The 23,865-nt window shown below is 34.5% G+C and overlaps 1 protein-coding gene across 8 annotated transcripts in view; it reads left to right on the forward strand.

Moving 5' to 3' along the window:
* ZMYM2 (zinc finger MYM-type containing 2) overlaps positions 1 to 23,865 on the forward strand; it is a 78,511-nt gene that overhangs the window by 26,294 nt on the left and 28,352 nt on the right. For 5 of the 8 annotated variants that reach the window (XM_087937137.1, XM_026708885.2, XM_026708888.2 and 2 more), the window contains 4 exons: positions 13,502 to 13,652; positions 14,522 to 14,637; positions 19,697 to 19,813; positions 22,959 to 23,109. In XM_087937137.1, coding sequence (XP_087793263.1) covers positions 13,502 to 13,652; positions 14,522 to 14,637; positions 19,697 to 19,813; positions 22,959 to 23,109 — 535 coding nt within the window. The remainder of the gene's footprint in view (positions 1 to 13,501; positions 13,653 to 14,521; positions 14,638 to 19,696; positions 19,814 to 22,958; positions 23,110 to 23,865) is intronic. The other 3 variants (XM_087937140.1, XM_026708889.2, XM_087937139.1) reach the window with 1 other exon arrangement.

Here is a 23,865-nt window from a genome sequence, read left to right on the forward strand (position 1 = left end):
ATATGATAGTATTTCATAAATCATATACTCTATGTTTTAGTATGGCAAGTCTTTAGCAACTATGGGCAATATAGTGAGTATGCATGTCTGCTTAAATACATTTTCATAATTCAGGAAACATTTTACATAATACTTTGAATGCATAAGTTATACATGTGAATAAAAAAGACATAGACTTGAGAACGTAGTTTTTAATCATTTGGGGAAATGTTGATGTGAACTCAACCCCCATCCCCACCCCGGTTTTGGAAAAGATATATTGTTGAAAAATAATAGAAACAAAATAAGATTTTTAAACAAGAAAAATATTTATACAAAAATACGATACTAATATTTTTCATAATTTGATTTGATCCTAAAATCATCATGTTGGTATATTAAATTGATTTATAATTAAATGTATGCTTGGATAAATCAGAAAGTATCAGACATAAAGAGTTAAATTATGTTTTATTAGAATTTAGGTGGCACTTGATCTTGTTTAATCTTACAATACTGATCAGAGTTAGATCTGGTTAGATAAAGATCTGGACAGGTCTTTATCTTAGCTAAAATGTGTGTGTGTGTGTATTTCAGAACTCATTATCTTTCAAATAAGTATACAACACTTTTGGGGATCTGAAAGGCAAATTTATGGATCCAGGAGGAGTTCTTTCCAATGCTGAAATTTCTTGACTTTTATAAAAGTGAACAAAAATATTGATAAAAATTCAGAAAATGTCCTGTAAAGAAGAACAGTAAATACTCTTCTATAAATGTTCCCGTAAGGAAGAATTACCTTGCTTTTTAATGTATAATTATAAATACAATAATATTTCTTTCATGTTGTGATACTGATATCATTTGAGAAGGGTAAAAGTCTGCTATTCTTGTTCTGAAACATTTTATTCAGAATTATAAAAGAATGTGTATCATTCCTGTTCTTCTGACATGCTATCTTCACGTTATCAGGAAAAGAAATACAATAGTTTTTCTGGTTCCCTGGTACCTTCACAGTTTTATGCTTCAAATAGCCCATGAATGGGAAATGACTATTACATAAACTGCTAGGTAGGTCATAATTATATATATATATTATTTACAGTTTTGGCTGCTTCTAGCTTTACCTGCTTGCTTTCTCTTCTTGTTATTTCTTATTTTCTTCGCTGCTGTTTTGATGTTTTCACAAATCTGTTTTGCTTTCTGAGGGGCAAGAAGAGTAGATGGCAAGTGTGAAGCAATAAAATTGAGTTGATTTTGAGCAAAGGAATGTGCACCATAGAAAGATCTGAAAGGATATTCAGATCTATTTGATATACTCTAATAAATATAGTGTAGTCAGAAAGCATTCCCACCCCCTTAATTTTTGTCAGCTTTGTTATGCTGCGGCCTGATTCTACATTTGTCAAAATTCATTTTTTTCTCATTAATCTACACTCAGTACCACATAATGAGAAAGTGAAAACAGAAGTTCAGAAATGTCTGTAAATTTATTAAAAAGAAAAAAAATGAAATATCACATTGGCATAAGTATTCAGACCGCCCTTCACTCAGTACTTTATTGAAGCACAGCAATTACAGCCTTGAGTCTTTCTCGGTATGACGTGACAAGCTTTGCATACCTGGATTGAGGGATTTGCAAATCCTCTTAAACTCAGTCAGGTTGGATGGTAACTGTCAGTGGACAGTTTTTTTCAGGCCCTTCCAGAGATGTCCAATAGGGTTCAAGTCACAGTCTGAGAGTCTTTCGGGTGCTTTTTTGCAAACTGCAGTGGAGTTTTGCACTGAAGAAAGACTTCTGTCTAGCCACTATGCCCTAAAGCCCAGATCGGTGGAGGACTGTCCCGTCTCCGCACAGGATCTCTGGAGCTCAATCAGAGTGACCACTGGGTTCGTGGTCACCTTTCTTACTAAGGCCCTTCTCCCCCGATTGCTCAGTGTGACCAGGCAACCAGCTCTTGGAAGAGTCCTGGTTGTGCCAAACCTATTCCATTTGAGAATTATGGAAGGCACTCTTAGGAACCTTCAGCGCAGCAGAAATTTTATTGTAGCCATCCCCAGATCTGTGCCTTGCAATAATCCTCTCTCTGAACTCTGCAGGCAGTTCCTTTGACCTCATGGCTTTTGCTCCGCGGTGTGTGCCATTCCAAATCATTTCCAATCAATTTGATTTGCCACAGGTAGACTTCAATCAAGGTGTAGAAACATGCCAGCAACAGTCAAGAGAACTGGGAGGCACCTGAGCAAAATTTCAAGTATTCTTGCAAAGGGTCTGAATATTTACATTAATATATTTCAGTTTTTTCTTTTTAATAAATTTCAAGCTATTCATAAAGTTCTGTTTCACTTTTTCGTTATGGGGTACTGAGTGAAGGGGTTCTGAATACTTTGCACTGTAGATAACACTCATTTTTATAATCATATGATAATTAATATTTACTTTATAAAAATGTATCATATTGAGGTAATTGTTTCACAAGGGAATAAATCACAAGTTATATACAGCAACAAAAATTGAGCAAGAAATTTAATTTGTATATTAAGATTTTAAATATAGATGGGCAAATCTTGGTAGTTTGCAAAAAAGCACCTGGGAGGGCGACTTGTAAGGAATTTATGTTTGCTGAAAGAAGGAAGTGGCTTCTTTAAGAAAGTGTATGGTTTTGCCATTTTTTTTTTATATGCAAGGGAGAATTGGTTATATCAAGGAAGACAAAACAATGGAATGAAATACTTCTTAAGAACTGTACCTGGCGAAAAAAGAAGAATTAGGATCAAGAATGATTGAATGCTGATCATAGATTGAATATCAAATTACAAAAGAAATGTTGAATTGGTTAGATAGAATAAGAATAAGTACATAGATGAAGGAAAAATAAATAAGATGGAGAGGAATGCCAAAAAGTTGTGATTGAGTGAAATTAATGGATATTTGAAAACAAGAAATTTAAAGAATATGAATTTGTGTGGATGTGATGAAAGGTATTGAGAGGTGTATTGAATATGCTGGTTTAAACTATATAGTTAGATTATCTTTTCTGATTTCATGCCTCTAATTTCTTTGGCTTAATACTTCTTAACTCTTGTCTACATAATGTTGCTTGTCCTGAAAGTAAATAGCTTGATGACAGGTCTGTATATATGTACTTCTATCTCAAGATTGAAAGCTTGATTTACAATATTATGTAATGTTTATTTACATAATATTACTGGTTTTAAACCACTTAGTTTTTGTTTCTCTGATTTTTATACAACTGCTGATCTTTTTTATGCATAAGACAGAATATTGCATCTGAGTAAACATGTTTCAATAAAGCTCCTTTCATGAGGGAAAGTGTTTTGCTCCTTGTCTGTTAACATTAGTGTATTTATTTGAACATAAAGTTGTTTAAAGCTATCATGTGCCTGCATCTTGCAGGTTAGACTGTCTGATATTTGCAATGTGTAAAATATATTTATCTACTCATCCTGTTCTTCATCCACAAAATTTATAGTGAAGTGTTTTCTGCCCCTTGCACTCTTATCCTCATAAAATCCCGAAGAGAGTTAGATGAAACTTAATTTTTATAAAACAATGGTTATTTGATATCAACTATTTAATGGCCTATAACATTTAAATGCACTGTTACTTAGTTGAAAGTTATTTTTTTATTGTTATAATATATAACACGGGCTGACATTTCAAGTCAAAGAAGCTCATCTGCTTTGGAGCACATAAACACATGCAGTACATTCTGAAAAATAGAAAAAAAAATCAGGCAATTATATAAAAAACAAACAATTTCAACTAAGTTTCTTAAAGTTCAGAGGGGAAAAAACTAACTGCTTGGTAACTCTTAACATATAACAGCATGTAAGTAAGTTCCTATGTGTTTGTCTTTACTCACAATTAGGGAGATAAATAATAATATTAAAAAAGGTTGCTGAAGTTTTTATAAATTGTGAATGCTAATTTTATATCACAACCATTGTTAGTCATCTTACTAAACCTCCATAATATTTATTTTCTTTATTTAATGATCACAAGTTCTTTTTAAGTTCCTATTCTATTCTTGATAATGAATTGCAAAAGCAAATATTATCAAGACACTCAAAAACTACAATAATTAAAAATTATTCACCACTTCTGAAAACCATGTGGCTCACACAATGCATGAAGCTGTAATTGATGCAGTGTGTGGACTAGGTCAAAGTATTCAACCAGTACACACTGGAAAAATTGAAAATATGAATGTATTTTCTGTACCTAGCCCCTTGGCTTTCCTTTATCTTGGTTGCCTTTTATAATTTTTTACAACACTTATTTGTCATTTCTTCTACAGATTATTGTAGAGAAGTAAGAATACGAATACTCTATGCTGGGCTTTAGCTGAATACTTGAACATAGTAGTGAGGTCCCCAACAGAGCTTAGCTGCAGTTTATATTAGATCTGGCTTGCATGGCTACCCTGGAAATAACAAAGGACCAGTCCATGGTGCCTCTTCCAGCTCTCCCTAGCTCCATTTTCACTGGTAGAGGGTTGCAGGAGACTATCTCAGCTGAAAACGAAGGTTGGGAGCCTGTTTTTGCTGGCAGAGAGCTTGAGCCACTGCAGGCACCCCTGACACGAGTGACCAGCTGTCCACAGCCATCCTGACCACAGCCGTGCGCCCCCCCCATCAAACACAACACTGATGCAGCCCACAATGAAATTAAGCTTGACACTCTTAATATAAACTATAGGTAATCTTCAACTTATAGTCATTCCTTTATTGACAGTCCAGAGTTACAATGGCACTGAAAAAAGTGACTGACTTTATTTTTCACACAACCATGTCAGCATCTGTGGCAACTGGCATGTATTTATTATTCACTTAAGTGTGGCAAGAAATATTGCAAAATGGGTCAAAACTCACTTAAAAACTGCCTTGCTTAGCAACACAAATATTGGGCTCTATTTTCATAAGTCGAAGACTACCTGTTAGTAAGAGTCAAAGCAGTATAGTGTCTACATAAAAAGCAAATGAAAGGGAGGGGTTTAGCTCTAAAAGTGAAACATATAGAATAGTGTAAAAGCACAAAACATAATTTACCTTTGGGAGAAAACTACTGTCACAGAATGCTGTCTTGATAAAATGTAAATTATGGTGAGTCCATTCTTAAGTTCATGCAGTTCAGAAGTTGATGACTAAAGAATTGCCACTAGAAGCATCACCTTGAGGTAAGTAATCTGAAATTTGATAGTCAAAGGTTTTGATTTTTCAAAAATTACACATTTTAGAGAAAACAGACAAATAAAATGCAAGGGAAAAGCATAAAAGAACATATAAATAAATATAAAATAAAATGCTATGGAGATTACAGCTTTCCAATAAGTTATTAACTACTGAATATATAATACTGTGTTAAAAAAATTAAAAAATCACTATTAAACTTAAACAAAAAACACACGGCTAACCAGTATATATTGAAATAGTAATAGGAACTAAAGGACTATACAAACTATGAGAAAGCCAAATGTTGGATAAAGTACACAAACCTAAGTTGTGGTCCAGGAATGATTTTCAGTTAGAACTGAATTCTACATCATATTTACATTTTAAGATACAACACTACTCTCAACATTGAAACATACCACCTCAACTTAGTTTGCCATTCTTTGAAGAGGGAAACAAGCAGCATTAATGGGCATATGAATATTTTTGCAGTAGTTAACATATATAAATATTCAGTACACTTGAAAGAATATATAGTTGAGAAAAATTTAATAAAATATACTTTGAAATGGTACTTTAATTTTAAAAATATTGTTTAATTCTAATATCAATCATTTCCAAAAATTATTAAGCTTTACAGCATTGCCATCAAACACGAAAAAAGTGATAGACCTCATTCCATTTCCAGCAGTGCTTAAAGAAGAAATAATTCATTTTAGAAATCAAGTCTGAAATAATATACCAACAATAAAACATCTTGTATCACTTTGAATATAATATTTGAATAAATTTAACGGTCTTCTGTTGAAAATTGTTCATGACATTTATACATTTCCCATTTCAGTTACTCTGCTACTATTTCAAGTCTGTATACAGTTAATCAATCTTTTCTTGAGTTTCTGAATCATATTTCATCAACAGTTCTTAATTAAGACCCAACGTATGTTTGGAGCTGCATGCTGCAAGATTTTTGAATTTGTTCTTTCAGAACGTTGTTTCTTCTATTATAATGCTATACTACTTACTGAAGATAATGAACTCAGTCACTTCAGTTTTACAATTTGAACAAGTTATTAACTAAGAGTTTGAAGATTTCCCACTAAGAACAAAAAATACAAATGATAAGTGCCACTGCAGTATTAGCTTTACTGATGAGAATGAATTCACAAACTCATTTCACTATATGTTGAACAAGTCCTGACTGTAAGTAATTGGAATATGTATATGAAGTAGATTTTTAGAAGAAATAGTAAATTTTAAATTGTCGACATGAAAAAATAATACAAAAAGCTCTAAAGGGAAGATCATATTTAGCAAGAAAGAATATGCTTTTTGTATGAAGTTCAGCTAGATAATTAACCTTTTTTCAGGACTTAAGCTGTGATGCCAGATTCTGTTATACACATAATAGGAGATCAGATTGCTCAGCAACTGATTTAATTGGGGTACAAGAACATTCCTGTAATTTGATTATTTTATAGATATGACAACGCAAGTCCCTCGTGATGGACATTCATATAGGCAGTGTGTGTGTGTATGTGTGTATATATATCGCGGGTATTTGTATGTGGATCTTTGGTTATTCGGGTTTTCTCCCACATAAGATTGGAAGTATCTAGGCAACGTTTCGATGAAGTCTCATTCATCATCTTCAGGCTTGTGCTTCTTTGAGAAGCACAGAGCCGAAGACACAAGCCTGAAGATGATGAATGAGACTTCATCGAAACGTTGCCTAGATACTTCCAATCTTACGCGGGAGAAAACCCGAATAACCAAAGATATATATATATATATGTGTATATCATTGCCACTAAGATGGCTTATACCCTGATTGCAACCATAGTCAAGTTGAGCTCTATATCTTTTGAGATTTGAATCAAGGGAAATATTTGCTTATTAGCTTGTTTGTTTATACTTTGGGTTTCCAAGGCCATCCTAGTCCATTGGAGGTGCGGGGGAGTGAAGCTGTATTTAATGATCATCTGTACACAAGAACTAGTGATAAGTTTCTTAAGTGTGAACAAGGTTTTAGAGAAGCCCTATACAAATGTGAAAAGTATTGGAAAAGGTTGAACACAAGGATATCAAAATTTATAATACTGGAGCAAAAAAAAAAAGTGTCCCACAAACTGAAAGTGGTTAATCTTTATCTTTTGTGCTGAATTTGAATGTTTTTAAGATCCTTTATTAGGCAATGTTTTTGACCAATATGCCACTTAGTTTGGTAATAATCTATATTTACAACTCAGTTAAAAGCACAGAGATTTACCTTAAAAGAGAAAAGCAGTGTTTGGTTTTTGGATGAATTTCACTTCAGAGACATCTCTTCTAAGGGCCCAACATTAGTCAGCCAAATATAGACTCCAGTTGCCTTGGTACCACTTTTCTATGTTTGAAATTTCCCAATGAAATTGTTCAATGTGTTCATCACTGAATACGCTAAGACTGGAGAAAAGTCCAAGAAATGAATTTTCAGTGACGTGTTCCATCCCATGGCTTGGTACAATTTTAAGAGATCACTGTTTTCATGATAGTTTCCTACCTTACGATTTCCAAAAAGATTTTATGCTGTTTTTGAATGATTGGCAGGCAGATTTTTTTTCAATTTCACTTAACTTTACATCATTTTTAACATCTTATATCAATTTTCTTATCTGTGGATCTATAGAAATGTTTTCTTAACATCAGAGATCCTGGGAAATTTGATCCTCAAAGACATGAAACCAGTTCTTGTTTTATCCTCAAAGACATGAAACCAGTTCCTATTTTATACAGTAAGAATGTTTTTCATAAGTTCAAGTTCAATGTGCAAAACAGGAAGCAAAATCTTTTCAAGGTCAACGAATGGAGCTTTTATCAAATTCTATTTTGCTGGAACAAGCAAACTACATTTTGGCCATTGTGAAGGCCATATTTTTTTTCTTGTTCGTACTGTCCCTCACACACAAAATGACAATACTTTTTGTATGCAGACCATGTATGTAGGCCAAGCTTTAAGTGCAGTGATAATCACATCTCCACATTTATTCCATTTGTATTTTTCATACTGGATCTTTTCAAAAATAGTTTCATGTTCTACAATTCTTAAATGTTAGCAACATGGGCTAACAATATATATGGTAGTTTATTTCTGCTGTGAAAAGATAAGTTTTGAGAAGTCACATGCACTGTTCATAGCCAAGAACTTCCATAACCAACCATCTTCACAAAACCATCTTATTGGGAAAAGGAATTAATTCAATTCATCATCATTGCACTTAAAATAACAGTCTGATGGTCTTTTGGACTCCATCCAAACAACAGGAATGGCAAATGGCTTATGGCATGAACTCTTTAACCATCCTGCTAGAAATTTAACATGTCATCCAGTCTGGCACCCAGTTTTTAGCTTGGTCGCCTGCTTTATAACCAAAATTCATAGGTTTTGTGAGTTTTTTGGATGAGTAATGAAGGCTTAATTTCTGAGATTTATATAGTAACTAACTGTACATAACAGAAAGTATTACATGATTTACATCATATTTAACTTGACTACAGAAGACAAACATTTAAGTTGTTTCACTGAGCTCTGGCACCAGACTGATAAGAAACTGCTCTCTGCCTAGAGAGATTGGGCTCATGTGCCAGATGTGGCTCAAGCTGCACAATAGGCTGTTCTCCAAGTTGTCTGCCTTTACCTTGAGATTATTTATGCTAGAGTATAATAACTAGATGGTGTACAATGATTTGTATAAATATACAGTAGTTAACACTATAGTACCACAATGCCTCTAATTGGACAGAATAATGAAAATGGGGTCACAAGAAAACTAAACCTGATAGAAAAGAACTGATTTCTTTAAAATTCAGCTTGAAAAAATCAGTGTACGACACTCATTACAGTCCATGTAAAAAAACTGTTGACTACGTAAACAGTTTGTTGCTGATCTACGAACAATTTCAAAGTTCTCATAGATCTGAATTAGTAAATACATGATCTTGCAAACTGGATCAACATTGGTGATCCTAAAGCAGAGGAGGTCAAATTAACTATTGGTAGTTTCTCAACAATCTCTGGAGATTTCAATACTGAATTAGTTTTTAAAGTTTGGTTGATGCTTAGTACAAATAATCCTCAACTTACAACCACAATTGAACCCAAATTTTATATTGCTAACACATTAAGTGATTTTGCCCATTTTACAACCTTTCTTGCCACAGTTGTTAAGTGAATCATTGCAGTTGTTAAGTTAGTAACATGGATGTTATGTAAATCTGGCCTACCCATTGACTTGGCTTTCAGAAGTTCGCAAAAGCTGATCACGTAACCCCAGGACACTACAACCATCATAAATATGAACCAGGGGATACTGCAACAGTCATAAGCATGAAAAATCATCTTTACAAAACATCTTCATAAGTCATAGTTACCTTTTCAATGCTACTGTAACTTCAACAGTCACTAAACAAACTGCTATAAGTCAAGGACTACCTGTAATTAATTTGGAAGGTGAACTATGGAGGTGATTAACTGTTAACAGAAGTCTAGACTATACGGAGACTACAGAAACAATGGCTTCAGAACCATCCAAAGTGCTAACAGCAGTACCTTTTCCTGCAAAAATGCTAAGTCTCTATCTTACATCCCTTGCTCAATAAAAAATGCGGAATATGAGAAAGCGGATTGGTTTACTTTCACTCTGTATACATATACAAAATGGTGTTTTGAAAGCCAATGATCTTACAGAGAACAGCTACGTTGAAAGGCAAGTCCTTTGAATTTTCATTCTCAGAAACACAATGACAAAAATATTTTAAGTAGCACAAGTTGTTCTCAGAAAAAAAAAACATCAAATGCTCCAATCATGTGGCTGAAAAGAGGAGAGTAATACTATTTAGGAAATAAACAGTGAAGTTTTACTTCCCACTGAATATCTCCACTGTGCCTTTTCAGCACAGATACAGAACTTGGTAAAATAAAGAAGTTACAATGAAGACTAAATACCAAGATTTTGCTGTTCAGCTATTTCAACCCTGTGGTGACTAAATTCTATCATTCTTACATCATCCACGTTTGCAAATAGGGTTTTCCATTTTGCTTTGCAGATCCTAAGATATAAATTTTTACTCTTGTATCACAGAGATAGAAAAGACTGATTCAAAAGCACTTTGAAAAAACAACCCTTCGTTCCTTGGCTGTATTCTCATAACATGCAAGCCAATCTTTCCCAATCTGTTTCACCCTAGATGTTTTGAAGTACATCCCCAGCCAGTATGAATCAATACTTACACAAAATTGAGGAAGGCTATGCCAAGTTATATTCTGCTTTGTCAATTAAACTATACAGTCAGTTGGGTTTATACAGCATGAAAGACCACAGACAAGTTAATCTTTTTATATTTGATATATACCTGTCCTTCCCCCCTCAAAAAAGTTTCCCAATGTATTGATAGGTTGAATTGCATTACACAGTGAATGCAGAAATTTCAACCATACAAAAAGATCCGAAGAATATCTGGAAATACAGGTTTATCAGTTTTTAATTCATAAAATACTATTCCTTACCTAGGTTTTACTTTGCTAAAAATCGTTAGACCTCTTTTAAGGCACTCTTTGTAAATCAATCTGTTTTGGTATATCATCTGCCAATGAAGGCTTTTATTAGACTGTCACAGGCATGCAGTTACATTATAGATACCCTTAGCTAAATTTTTTATTAACCAAAAACCATGCTCAGAAAACAAGCTAATCTTAAAGCAAAATGAATTGATGTTTATAAACAGATTAAATAGAGTCTTGGAAACTTGAAGTCATAGAACAGACAGTGTAATAGTGTTTAAAGAAGAATAAAGCAATGCAAGCTCTGGCCTTTCCATAATGTATTTTCTTAATTAGATTCCTGTTAATCAACTCTACCTTTTATTCAGAAGCTTGAGATAGTATACCCACCTATTTCTCCTCACAATAATAATCTTGAAAGGTAAGTTGGGTTGAACCTAAATGGCTGGCCAAAGACACTCAGAGCTTTGATGCTGAGAATGGACCTAGATCTCCCCATTCATAGGCCAACAGTTTAACCATTATCTTACATTGACTATTGAGGGAATTGTTTCCTGTTATTGCTCTGAAACCTCATTTTGTCTGTTATCTATATCGAAGTTTTCAGACATATTCTTAAACACCCTTTCCAAATAACCCTATAGTTATAGTTCCACTTAATAGAATTCATTTCTTTTGTGTGCTATATAAGCAATGTAATGTCCGATAGTCCTAATATTGGAATGTATTTTTAGTATGTCAATATTGGGGATTTTTCTTTAAAACTACTTTCTCCTGTATAGTACCTCCCAATCAGCTGAGATTGATAGAAGTATAATTTAATATACCTGAAGGGAACATAACAGGGAAGTCATCTTCAAGATTCTTAATAATGTGATTTTTTTATTATGATTTGATCATTTTAATTATGGAAGTAATCTTAAAACAGCAGGAATTTTAATATCCAGTGCCTACCTTTTCCACCTTCTTGGTGTAACATTGCTGATTCCAGCTGAAACAAATCCTATGAATCTCTGTATGCAAGTTTGTGTTTGTTTGCGGGCATGCATATATACCATACATATGTCCCTTATGCAGGTTAGGATAAAAAAAGTAATTTTATATTGATGTAATTAATTACTACCCATTAAAGTGAACTGCATATAAAATGTGTCCAAATTTTAAAATTAATTAATTGATTCCATGTGCATATGGCTATCAATTTCTTTTGTATTTAAAGAGAGTCACTGCTCTCTGCATACTTTACATGTAAACATTTCTTGCTTTTGTTCAAGGAAAAATAGCAAAAAGGAAAATATAATGGGAGGTAAAGAGGTGGAGAAAGTCAACTAAGTTAAATTCATCAAACATTCAGCACTTCACAAGTAACTGCTTATCTTCAAGCAGAATCTGTACTTCAAAAGCATCCGCACCTTGAAGCAACTCCATCTGCACTGCAGCCATCTGTATTTCCCTGCATGTATTTGTTTTCAAGCAGCATAAAGAACTCCCCAACCCCTCCATTCACATTCATAAATATTTTAGAGGGAGGGGAACTTACTTACCCTTCTAATCAAGTAACTTTAATATTATCCAACCATCTTTTTTTCTGAGTGGTTTTTGTTTCTTCATGAAGTTGTTTAAGCAGCATCCAGAGCTCTTTGTCAAGATGCTTAGTGGTTTTTGCTGAGCAATATTGAATAAACTGAAATAATAGACTTAGTGATATATTCTTCAAGTAACAAAGCTGATGCTGAAAGGAGTTACCATTTGGTTGCAACCATAACTGATTTTGGAGTTTCTCTAGCTGAGAAAAACAAATCTGGGTGTCTTCTTTCTTTGAGGTAAGAAAATGAGCACTCAGAATATTCAGAGTTAAATTTCTAGATACTATTAAAAGTCAGTTTCAAAATGATATTAAACAAGTTAAATTTCATGCTTTCAAATATAACTTGGACTTTATGGCTGTCATACTTCATTATTATTATTTTCACATATTAGAATGCTTCCGCTCTCCTTTTCCCAACATCAAAACAGATAGTTCTTTTCAAGGCTGCCCACTGCATCCTATTATTAAGAACTCATTTATAGAGTAGTTCACAGTCGGGGGATACCAAAATATCCATACGACAGTGGCATTCAACATTTTTTACTACCGGTTCTGTGAGTGTGGTTTGGTGGGTGTGGTGTGGCTTGATGAGCGTAACTTGGTGGGCGTGGCAGGGGAAGTATACTGTAAAATCTTCATTCCTACCCCACTCCTGGGGAAGGTTACTGCAAAATCCCATTCCCTCCCCATCCCACTAACCTATTTTCCAGCTCCGTTGTCCTGTGCAGGGCAACAAAAGAAGAACCAGCCGATCAGCTGGGACTCGGGAGGCAGAGAATAGATGTGGGTGGGACTTGAGGTTATATTTGCTGATTTTCCAAACTACTCAAAATTTCTGCTACCGGTTCTCCAGAACTGATCAGAACCTGCTGAATACCACCTCTGCCATACAAACTTAAGTATCTTAAATTTAAACCTACAGTAGCTGTGCATATGTGTCAATATGTTTAGTCACATCGTGCTTGGGCATTGAGGTGCAGCAGGCCTGGATGTGAGTGTGATGTGCTCCCCACCCCTTGTATGTTTCAATTTTATTACGTGTGTATGAATAACACTCCGATGTATGTTGATAGAAAGTTTAGCAAATAAGTGGCATTGGGAAACAATACATACATTCCTGCATGCTTGTTGAATGAGATTAAATCAGTTATAATTAATATAATTATTGCTTTTGTTTTGTTTTTTTATTTGCTTTTTAGAAATATGGCAAATTAACCGCTTGTACTGGTTGCACAACTCAGTGCAAGTTTTTTGACATGACACAGTGCATAGGAACTAATGGACATATGGAGCCATACTGCTCAACCACATGCATGAACACACACAAATCAAAATATGCAAAACCACAAAGTAAGTGAAAGGGGTGGTGTGTCTTTCTCAACAGATAAAATACCTTTCCAAAATAGAGAAATTCTGTTTCACTTGTTGCTTCTATCTGGTTTTCTTCTTGACAGGATATTTGATGTCCACATTATATTGAGATTATTAGAATATGACTCATATCAGTTAAATAAAAAAGTTAATATAATTAAAACATGAAGTTTTAAATTTGAGCTCATGTTTTTCAGCCAGCTATAGATTTTTCAGACTGTTAATGGTGACTCCACTCTTGGATTGAATGTATTTTAGCATTCTGATATTTAATGTTACTGTGCATTGGCCAGAAATATCGGTAGTACAATATTTAAGGGTGTGTTTTGCTAAGAATAATACAGTTGCATCATTTATGTAATTTGTACTTTTTAATAGAGAGTTAATTTGTACATTAAAATCATACAGTGTTTAACTAGATAGTCTGGTAGGTAGGTATGTAGATTAGGTAACCATAAATAGTGTGAATTTATAGAAAAACTCTTAAACTCTACAAAGTCAAGTGAAACAAAGTGTGTGTGTGTGTGTGTGTGTGTGTGTGTTGTATTTAAAATTAATAAAATGTAACATACTGAAAAATTTTGTACAACATTTATTGGAAAGTCTAGGCGACACCATTCCCACCGATTTTGGTCATCAAAAACTTGTTCATTAATTATAGGTTTTTTATTGCCCTATCTAGGAAAGTGTGCATAACTAGAAGTTGTTTTACTCCTAAAAAGGCTACTTGTGTAGGAATAAATGATTGTTCATGCTTCAGCCATTGCTGAACTTTTAATAAATGCTAGCTTGTCATTTATAACCTGGAAATTTGCATTTATTTTTTGTATACTACATTTTTCTTTTAGGTTTGGAAATTGTTTGCCAATTTTGTAAACGAAACTCTTTACCTCAGTATCAAGCCACAATGCCTGATGGAATACTGTACAACTTTTGCAGTTCCAGTTGTGTAGCTAAATTTCAGGTTAGCTGTTGTGTTCAATCTCTTCTTCCCTGGATATGTATTTCTGTGCATATATCCTATTAGGTATTCTTAGTAGGCTAATATTACTTTGAAACCACAAATAAAATTCTTTGTGTTTATGACTTACCAATAAAGACCTTGTTAACGCTTGGCTATTATTGGCATAGTGTATATATAAGAAAGTGATTTCCAAAATTCATGGACTATTGTTAGTGCTTTCTTCTTCAAGTTGTTTGAATCAAGTTGGCTGATATTTGACATTTTCATTTGCTTCCTTTTTTTAAAAAGATAATTTAGCACATGGGTAAATGAGTACTTGAATACTGTATATCCAGCTATTTTATAATTACTACAGGATTTTTTGGTTTGGGCAAGAAGTAAAAAATTAATTCATTCCTTAAGCCAGTGAAAAAGAAACTTTGATTTTTGAGTTCCTTCTACTGCTAAAATAACTAGCTTACTGACAAATCCTATTCCTTTCAGGGATTACATTGTACTAAACAGAAAACTTAAATGGTTTTAAGTACATTGATTGTCAAATAGCTAATATTTTAAGATGATCAGATGCAAATATACAATAAGATTGTCATGCATTTATACTGCATTTGTGTTAGAGTTCTGAAGGCAGATTTATACTACACCTTTTATTCAGCAGCTCAAAGCAATATCTATAGTGTTCTCTCCTATTTTTTTCTACATAGTGAACAAGGTAGATAGGTTGCCTGTAGTCAGCCTGTGATCTTCCATGACTGGTGGTAGTTTAGAATTTGTCTCTCCCTGCCTCTAATTCAACACTTTAACCACTCTGCCGTGCTGCATTTACTCCTAGCATTATACATTACTTCAGTTGTAAAATAAAGTCTGGGAAAGAACAAAAAAAAAATGGGGAAGGGGAAAAAAGGCAGAATATTAATTCAATAATAGATAAAAATGAATGTGTTTTGAGGATAGATAAAACTGCAGCTTCTTAAAAGTTTGCACCAACTTCCTGGAGCATAAATTAAAGGTGTTTTTTTTATTTGAACATATAAATCATGATAGTTTTGTCTAGATCTGATATAAGCAAATTTAATTTTGATGTATTTTTGTCAACTTAGCTTTGTATAAATAAAATGGAAATATAATAGATATATAGAAAACAGAATAGAAATATTCCATTGTGGGCTAACATTTTAATTGGTGATAGGTGCATGCTAGTAAAAATTAATTTCTGTTAAGCATTAGAAAGATTCGGGCATCTTTTGTAGAAGAACCAGCAGATCTTAAAACTTTTTAGCTATGGCTGATTTTATTGGAAGCTTTAACAATTAAGTATGAAAGTGATTCTTGATTTCATTTCCACATTTGATTTAGATTTATTGCAACCAGTTTTTACCTGAACATATATTCATAGATCACCCTCACACTATTTAAGATGAAAGTTTCATTAAGTGAAATTTTAGATCCACTACATTTTTGCTCTTTGGTGCTTTTTTGGGGGGGGGGGATTAAATTATATTGGCAGACCTGTATCTTGAAATAGTTAGAATAATTTAACCTGCAATTCCCTTATACCTGTACTTTATAATTCCTTTTCAACTAATGCTGTTTTATCTCAATCATAAGTACCTTCTTTGGACAAACTGAAGAAAATAAGGCATAAAGCAGTTGTGCTCTCAATTTTTAATCTTTTGTCAGGATAAGTGTCATTTTGGGCTATTTCTCACTTATTTTATGTGAATTTTTCTAGCCTAATTTTCACTCTATTTCTAGAGACCTATGGTAGATTAATTTCTTAAACTCCCAGTAGTATACTAGAATTGACATAATTCTAGCTTTTTTGTAGCAGCATTGTTGGCTATTTTGATTAACATAGAAACAAGATATTGTGGTTACAAGCTTGCATATTTGTATGTGATAATATTGTTTAAAATGCAAATATGGAGAAATACAAATAGACCTTGACTACAACCATGATGGTGAACCTATGGCATGCGTGGGAGTGCTGGAAACCAGAAGAGCAGCTCCCCAGCGTCCATGTGCACACCGGAACCTGAGCTTCCGGTTTCTAGTGTGCACATGTGCATCAGCCAGCTGGTCTTTGCACGCACATGCCGGGGAGTTTCCGGTTTCCAGTGCTCCCTCTTGCGCGCCAGTGAACTGCTCTTCCGGTTTAGGTGCTCCCCTGTGCGCCTGCACGCTCCCATTTCGGCACTTGGTGCCGAAAAGGTTCGCCAATACTGACCTACAACATAAGTGGAACCCACATTTTTGTTTTTAAGCAGTGTGGTCTTTCAGTAAAAGGTAAATGTTTACCTTTTCTAAAATCCATTTTTTTGCCACAATTAAGCAAATCTGGCCTCCCTCATTGACTTTGTCAGAAGCCCCCTGGGAATGTCACAAATAGTATTTATGTGACCATGTAACCATCGTAAATGCATACCAAGTGTCCAAATTTTAGCTCATGACCACAGGGACATTGCAATAGTCACAACTGCAAGGAGCTGTTGTAAGATACTTTTTCCAATTCATAACTTTGAACAGTTGTTAAACGGATGGTTATAAGTCAAGGACTACCTGTAGGTCTCATTGGATGCAAGTGGCCTGTAATAGTTTATTTTATAAGGTGGAAAGGCAAGCAATCTTTTCAGTAAAAGATTCTTGCTGATCACAAATTGAAAATGCGCAGATAAAGTAAGATGGATAAGCACAATATTTGTTATTATCAATATTATATATAATATAATATACGATGAGGTGGAAGTCCTTATATATTATTTGAAAGATCAGGATGGAGAGGAACAGACATTGATTGAATCCTTCCAAGGCAGAGATCTTGGGAATGTGGACCTAATGATTCCAGGGAAATTTTATTCCTGACTCTGAGCAGACTTGTACTCCATCAGTCAGAGGTAGTCTGCAATTTGGGAGTTCTTATAGGCTCACAGCTTTTGTCTGAAAAGTAAATGACGTTATGGCCAGGAGGGATCTTGCACAGTTACAAGTATTGTGCAACTTGCAACCATTTCTGAACCAGTCACTCATGTCCTAGTCACCTCCTGCTTAGACTAGTGTAACATTAGGAAACTGCAGTTGGGACAAAAATCAGTAACTTAGACAAGATCAGCAGCTTGGACATGATTGAGCTCTGATAGATTTGGATGTCCCCCTCTTTTTGAAGCATTGTTTGCAACCTGGGTGCATTTCTAGATGCTGATTGTAATCTCTATGGTTTTATATTGTTCCAGACTTGATTATCTGAATTAATATCTTCTGTATTTATTTATCCACTTAATCAGATCAAATGTGGTCAGTTTCTTCCAGGTCCTATCACCATGAAATTGTCATCTAACAGGACCCCAGAAAGTGTTTCTGTAGTTACCCACACTCTTGTAACTCACTTCATACAAAAATTTAGCTTTCTGTCAAGCTTTCAAAAATTTATTCAAAAATACCTGTTTGTCTAGTACAGGAAAAGTTGTGTTGTAATTCAACATTTTCAGCTGCTTGGTGTTTATATTTCTTTTGTTTTTATCGGTTTGGCCCTTTTTATTTTTACATAAATCTTTTTGAAGATTAAAAATCATTTTATATTTGAGATTATCAGCAGCCTAGATTCTTTTGATTTGGGCTGCAGACAAGGAAAATGAGTGAAAGAATTAAGTTAATTATAAATGCTGTTGCTTTTGAAAAGATTAAGAAAACTATAAGATACATAGTCTGATGGTTCCAAAGATACTTCTACTATTTTTCATTGTATCTCACTTTTGCTTTACACAGACCCAATTAATAAGAAATTGGATTATTAAAATTATACTTGAAACACAAGCACAACAATATCTCTGCTGGTGATTTTAGCTATATATTGAATGATGAATTGCATGCCATCAAATTGGTATGAATTCTTAGTGATTGTATAGATTTTCTCTAGGATGATCTGTGATCATCCTGGACCTTCTGATCTTTCAGTGGTTCTCCCATTACCGCTCTAATTGAATCTATTCACTGTGCTGTTGCTTGTCTGTTTTCGCCCCACTTTCCCCAAGATTTTTAAAATGCTGACTATATAAAAACTAATGGATTGCAATCAGAGTCTGAGTCATACAAAGTTAGCTTTGGCAAATGGGCAATGGAGGATTTGGTGGGTGCTTTTGTTTGTTAAGTTTAGTTGAAACTTCTGATTTCTTATTTTTAAATGGAATCTTAATTTGTTCATTTCCTATATCTTGGGTTAGCTTTTTCTTATATATTGAACACGCTATGTAGCTAAAATTATTATTAGTTTTTTCGCACAGTCAGTTAGATGTTTAGACAGGATTGGCCTTTTTATCAACCTATCAAGTCCTTTATTATCATTATTATGGTTCATTGCAGTGTCAGTAAGCCTTTGGCATTTTTGTCCGCCTATATACAGTTCTATGTATCTGGACATGAATGATTAAGCTCACACTATAATGTTAGTATGTGAATAAATTATGTTACTTCTTTTAACGTATTATTTTTTTAAACTGTGGCATGAGAGCAGTGATCAATCATGTTTAAAGTAAAAAAATAAAATGTAGTTTTGGTAGTAGTTGGCAAATGTATGTGTATGTATGTTTGTATGATACCAAAAATTATGAGGAATGAATTTGGTTTAAAAGAAAAGAATCAGGCGAAATGTAGGTTATATATTGAAGAATCGTTCTCTGTATTTCATAGTTCAGTGTAGCGTAATTCCTATCTCATCTTCCTTTATATATAATGCACATTCTCTTGGCAACAGTTGCTGTTCTGGCTCCCCCTATGTTAATTAATTCTGCTCTCTCAGACAAATACTTTTATTCTCCTCAGCTTCTTATATACAGCGTTTTTCCGTTGAGCTTACATTAATATTTGTTCGTGTTTATCTGTCATCTCTCTGACTCCCATTGTTTGAAATTTAAATTTTTGGCTTTGAATTTGTAGAAATTCAGTGGATTATCCTTTTTAGAGTAATGATATGGGCAAAGAAATTAACAAATTAATTCTTAAGTAATAGCAATTTGCTAGGTTGTTGTCCTGGAATAAATAGTGTATCTTAAAACATTTTTTTTTTCAGACTCTTAATGTACCATCTTCAACCAATGGCCAGTTTGTGGCTCCAAGTGATATTCAGTTGAAATGCAATTATTGTAAAAATACTTTCTGTTCAAAACCTGAAGTACTGGAATGGGAAGTAAGTAAATGATACCATGATCTTTTTTAAGTGCATGCAAATTAATTGATTGTAAACGATATGCTTCATTTTTTAATATTTCATACTTTAGCCATGGTTGTATTAATTAATGCACCAACTGTTTCCTATTCTTCTCTTTCTTGTAGCTGCCTCTAGTCTGATTAGATCCTCAGGTCACAGAACCAACCAGGATTATTAATTTACAGGGGTTTATGGGTCTTTCCAATCCATCAGGACTAATCCAGCCATAAAAAATAACCTGTTCCTTTACTTCTAGTGCTTTCCCTAGGCATGTCTCTTCATTCAACTTTCAGTTTCTGTTTCATACCAAAGCAGTGGCCTTTCTTTCTTTCTTTCTTTCTTTCTTTCTTTCTTTCTTTCTTTCTTTCTTTTTTTCTTTGAGTTGTAACACATCAAAATCACACTGCCATCAATAGAAATAAATCAAACATATCAACAACAGTAATATCAAATCAAACTCCTGAAGATAGATAATGGAAGGTCAAGTTAAATATAACCTTATCAAAGTGATGATCTTTTTAAATATGCAAAAGAGGATGCTTTATGAAATCTGGAGATACAGTGTTCTAAAGTACAGAGCTACAGTGAATGTCTGTCATCTTACTGATGTTCTCCTTATCGATCTTTATTTAGAGGATAGTTTTCTAACAGGACTTTCAAAGCTTTTTCTCATCAGATAGGATAGGTTCATTCTGCCAAGGCAATGCTTGATGTTCTTACTACATCATACAGGTCTTTTTTAAAAAAGTCATACACCAATGCTTCAAAGAAAACAGAACTTGGTCCAAAATAACTACTGGGAATGATATTTTTGATATTTATTGATGAAGAGCACCTCAATTTTGGAGAGATTTATTTTGGCTTATTTTGTATTGTCTAGAGGCTTGATGGATACCAGGCATTGGTTCAAGTTTACAATAGCAGTTCTGGTACGATCCAGAGTAGCAAAGTATACTTGAGAATCATCTGGATCCTGATGTTAGTTGATAAAGCAGATGTTGTTGCTAATGTTCATAAACGCAATAGTAAATTTCCTCATCAAACAGGAAAAACCATCGCCTATTATTCAAGGAGACAACCATTTTGTAGAATTTTGCAATTACTGCCAGGCAGATCCCATTGCTTCCTGGGGATCCTTTGTGAACAAGAACAAAAGCCATTTAATTTACCACATGAAAGACAGTGTCCAAGATCTTAGATGTAATTAGCAACTTTGATTATTACTTGACATTGGTGTTTTTGGATATGCTAGGGTACTTGTCTTTAGACTCAGGTACTCTTATTCAGTTGCTACTGTTCAGTTCCTATGTAGCATGTTGAGAATTTGATGACAAACAATTGTCTCTCCTGTTCCAGAATCCCCTTTTAATTCCATCACAGTAGACATGTTTAGCCCATGTGGCAGCATTCGACTTGGTGAATAAATAATGGAAGAATCCTTACTTTGAGGACCTTTAATTAACAAGTTTGCACAAATATCATCATTTCCTTTGGGAAAAGATGTTTTTCTTCACCCGTTTGCCAGATAATAGTAGGTTGTTAGCACAGACCTTTGGTTTGGAAGCCACTGGTATAAACCAGAAAAAAAAAAATCAATATAATTAGGCACACTGCAGTGCCTGTGGCGTAAAGCACTGACTATCTCTATTAATGCTCCATGCCCTGGTTTGTGTTGTCTGACAGAAGAACTGAAGACAAAATCAAAATCATTTCATTTGATGGGATAGTTTGTTCAGCATGATAGACAAAATCAGTTTTAAAGTTGGCTGTTAGACACTTTGTTTAACATGAGGGTCCTTGGTGCTCTCTGAGCTTACTTGTTTTCTTGCTGATGTTTCATTACCCAAACTAGGTAACATCATCAGTGCTAGTAAGGAATGCAGTTTACTAACGCATCCATGAATACCAACTTACAGTTAGAAGACAAAATGAAAAAATTCTTTAATTTCACAACATATAGACCGATTGGGAAAATGTGACCATCCTAGTCCAAGCCAAGTTAAAAAAAAAACGCCAGGAAGTTTCTAGAAGCCTTCAATAGAATGATTTTCTTATCCATTGCTGCCTGAAAGTTCCCATCTACTACTATTCCCTCCTTTTCTGAAATGGTTATTCACTGGTGTCTATTTTTCTTTGCTTCCCATTCTCCATCTTTCCTCCCTTGTCCTGCAGCTTTATTTTGCTTTGTTTTGCACTTGGTTGCCAGACTCAGGAATCTGAACAATAAACAAGCTACAATCAGGAATATTTATTATAGGCAGAGAAGCAGATTCCCACCAAAGTTCTTAAGCTCTGTAAGGTTTTGAACTTATTCAACATAGGTATAGAGCAGTGATGGCTAATCTTTTCAGCACTGAGTGCTCAAAGCGCACGCAAACCCCCAAAGTGCAATGGGTGCACGTCCCCCACACATGCACCACCCCCCATGCATGTGCACACATTTTTCACGCATGCGCCTTGCCCCCTTGCCCACCACACATGCGCCCCGTGCCACTTGCACCCACCCTCACATGCGTGGCAAAGACCCAAAGACCAGCTGGCTGGTGGGAGGTGCATGCATGGGGGATGTAGATCCCCACAGAGAGAGCTCTGCGTGCCACCTCTGGCACACGTGCCATAGTTTTGCCATCACAGGTATAGAGACTATTTCTGTGAATTCACAGATGACCTGTCAAAATGTAACAGTTACAGGTTAATAACTAATTCTTTTATTTCGGTAAAATGAACTTTTTTCATTGAAGTAAGGAAGACGAACATGATGGATATAAGTTAGATCCATTATCAAAGCAATGAAGAGAAAAACAAGCAAAAAATATGCAGAAGCCGCCCAGAAAGGCACCTCCTTAGTTCACAGAGGGAGGGGATACAGCACAAACAAACTTGCAAAGTTCTCTTGATCTAGCAACTCTCAATAAAAAATAGTCATGGCCTTTCTGTGGAGTCCTTTTTGGCCGACTTGGTGAGCTGACATAGATCTTATCACAAGATCGTGGTAACAGTCTTGTCTGGGTCATCTTCCTTATTCTCTACTATTTTGCTATTTATTTATGTAAAATCTGCATTACATTTGAAGCCTTGTTACTTACCAGATTGTCTACTGTGGTATTTCTATTTCTTTAACTAGAACAAAGTGTACCAGTTTTGCAGCAGAATTTGTTCTGATGACTATAAGAAGCTACATTGTATAGTAACATACTGTGAATACTGTCAAGAGGAGAAGACTTTGCATGAAACGGTAAAATTTTCTGGTATCAAGAGACCATTCTGTAGTGAAGGTATGTTGAATATATGATTGCCAGTATGGTCATGTAGAAGTATAATAAGGAAACAAAAAGAAATGAGTTGTGCAGAATTATTTATTAAACTTCTATATTGGTGAATCATGCACCTCAATGGCAACATACAATAATAAAACAAGAAACCCAGTGTAAAGTAAAACCAAAAATTAATAATGACAAAACAGATTATTTAAAATAGAAACTATCTCAGACTGTCTCAACCTATTCCATAACCACAAGGATCCAGCAATATTAGCAAGTAAGTGTCGAGTCCAGTTCATGTGTAAAGAATGAAATGTCATTTACTTTAAATTGAAGTCAGTGTTTGTCAACTGTTTCCCCATGTACTGATGAGGCCACACTGGAATACTATGTACATTTCTGGTCACCAGGATACTAAAAAGAAATGGAGATCCTAGATAATATGCAAAGTAGAGTGATAAAGATGAGTTGTATGATGAACCATTGAGCAAGCTAGTCTAAGAGTCTGTAAAGTATTGTGTAGAGGTATATAAGTCTAAGTGCTATTGCTGATGAAGAGAAAAATTGGGTGGGGGGACATGATAACTGTATTCCAGTATTTGATGCGCTGTCACAAAAAAGAGGGGATTGATTTATTCTCCAAAACACCAGAGGGCAGGACAAGATGTAATAGGTGATCCAATCAGAAGTAAGGAGAACTTTTCTGTCAATGAGAACAATTAATCAATGGACTAGCTTGCCTTCTGGAGTTGTGGGTGGTTCATCACTGGA

Source organism: Pseudonaja textilis, chromosome 7, assembly GCF_049901715.1.
Source record: "Pseudonaja textilis isolate UNSWEBS1 chromosome 7, rPseTex1.2, whole genome shotgun sequence".
In the NCBI taxonomy this organism is placed as follows: Eukaryota; Metazoa; Chordata; class Lepidosauria; order Squamata; family Elapidae; genus Pseudonaja; species Pseudonaja textilis.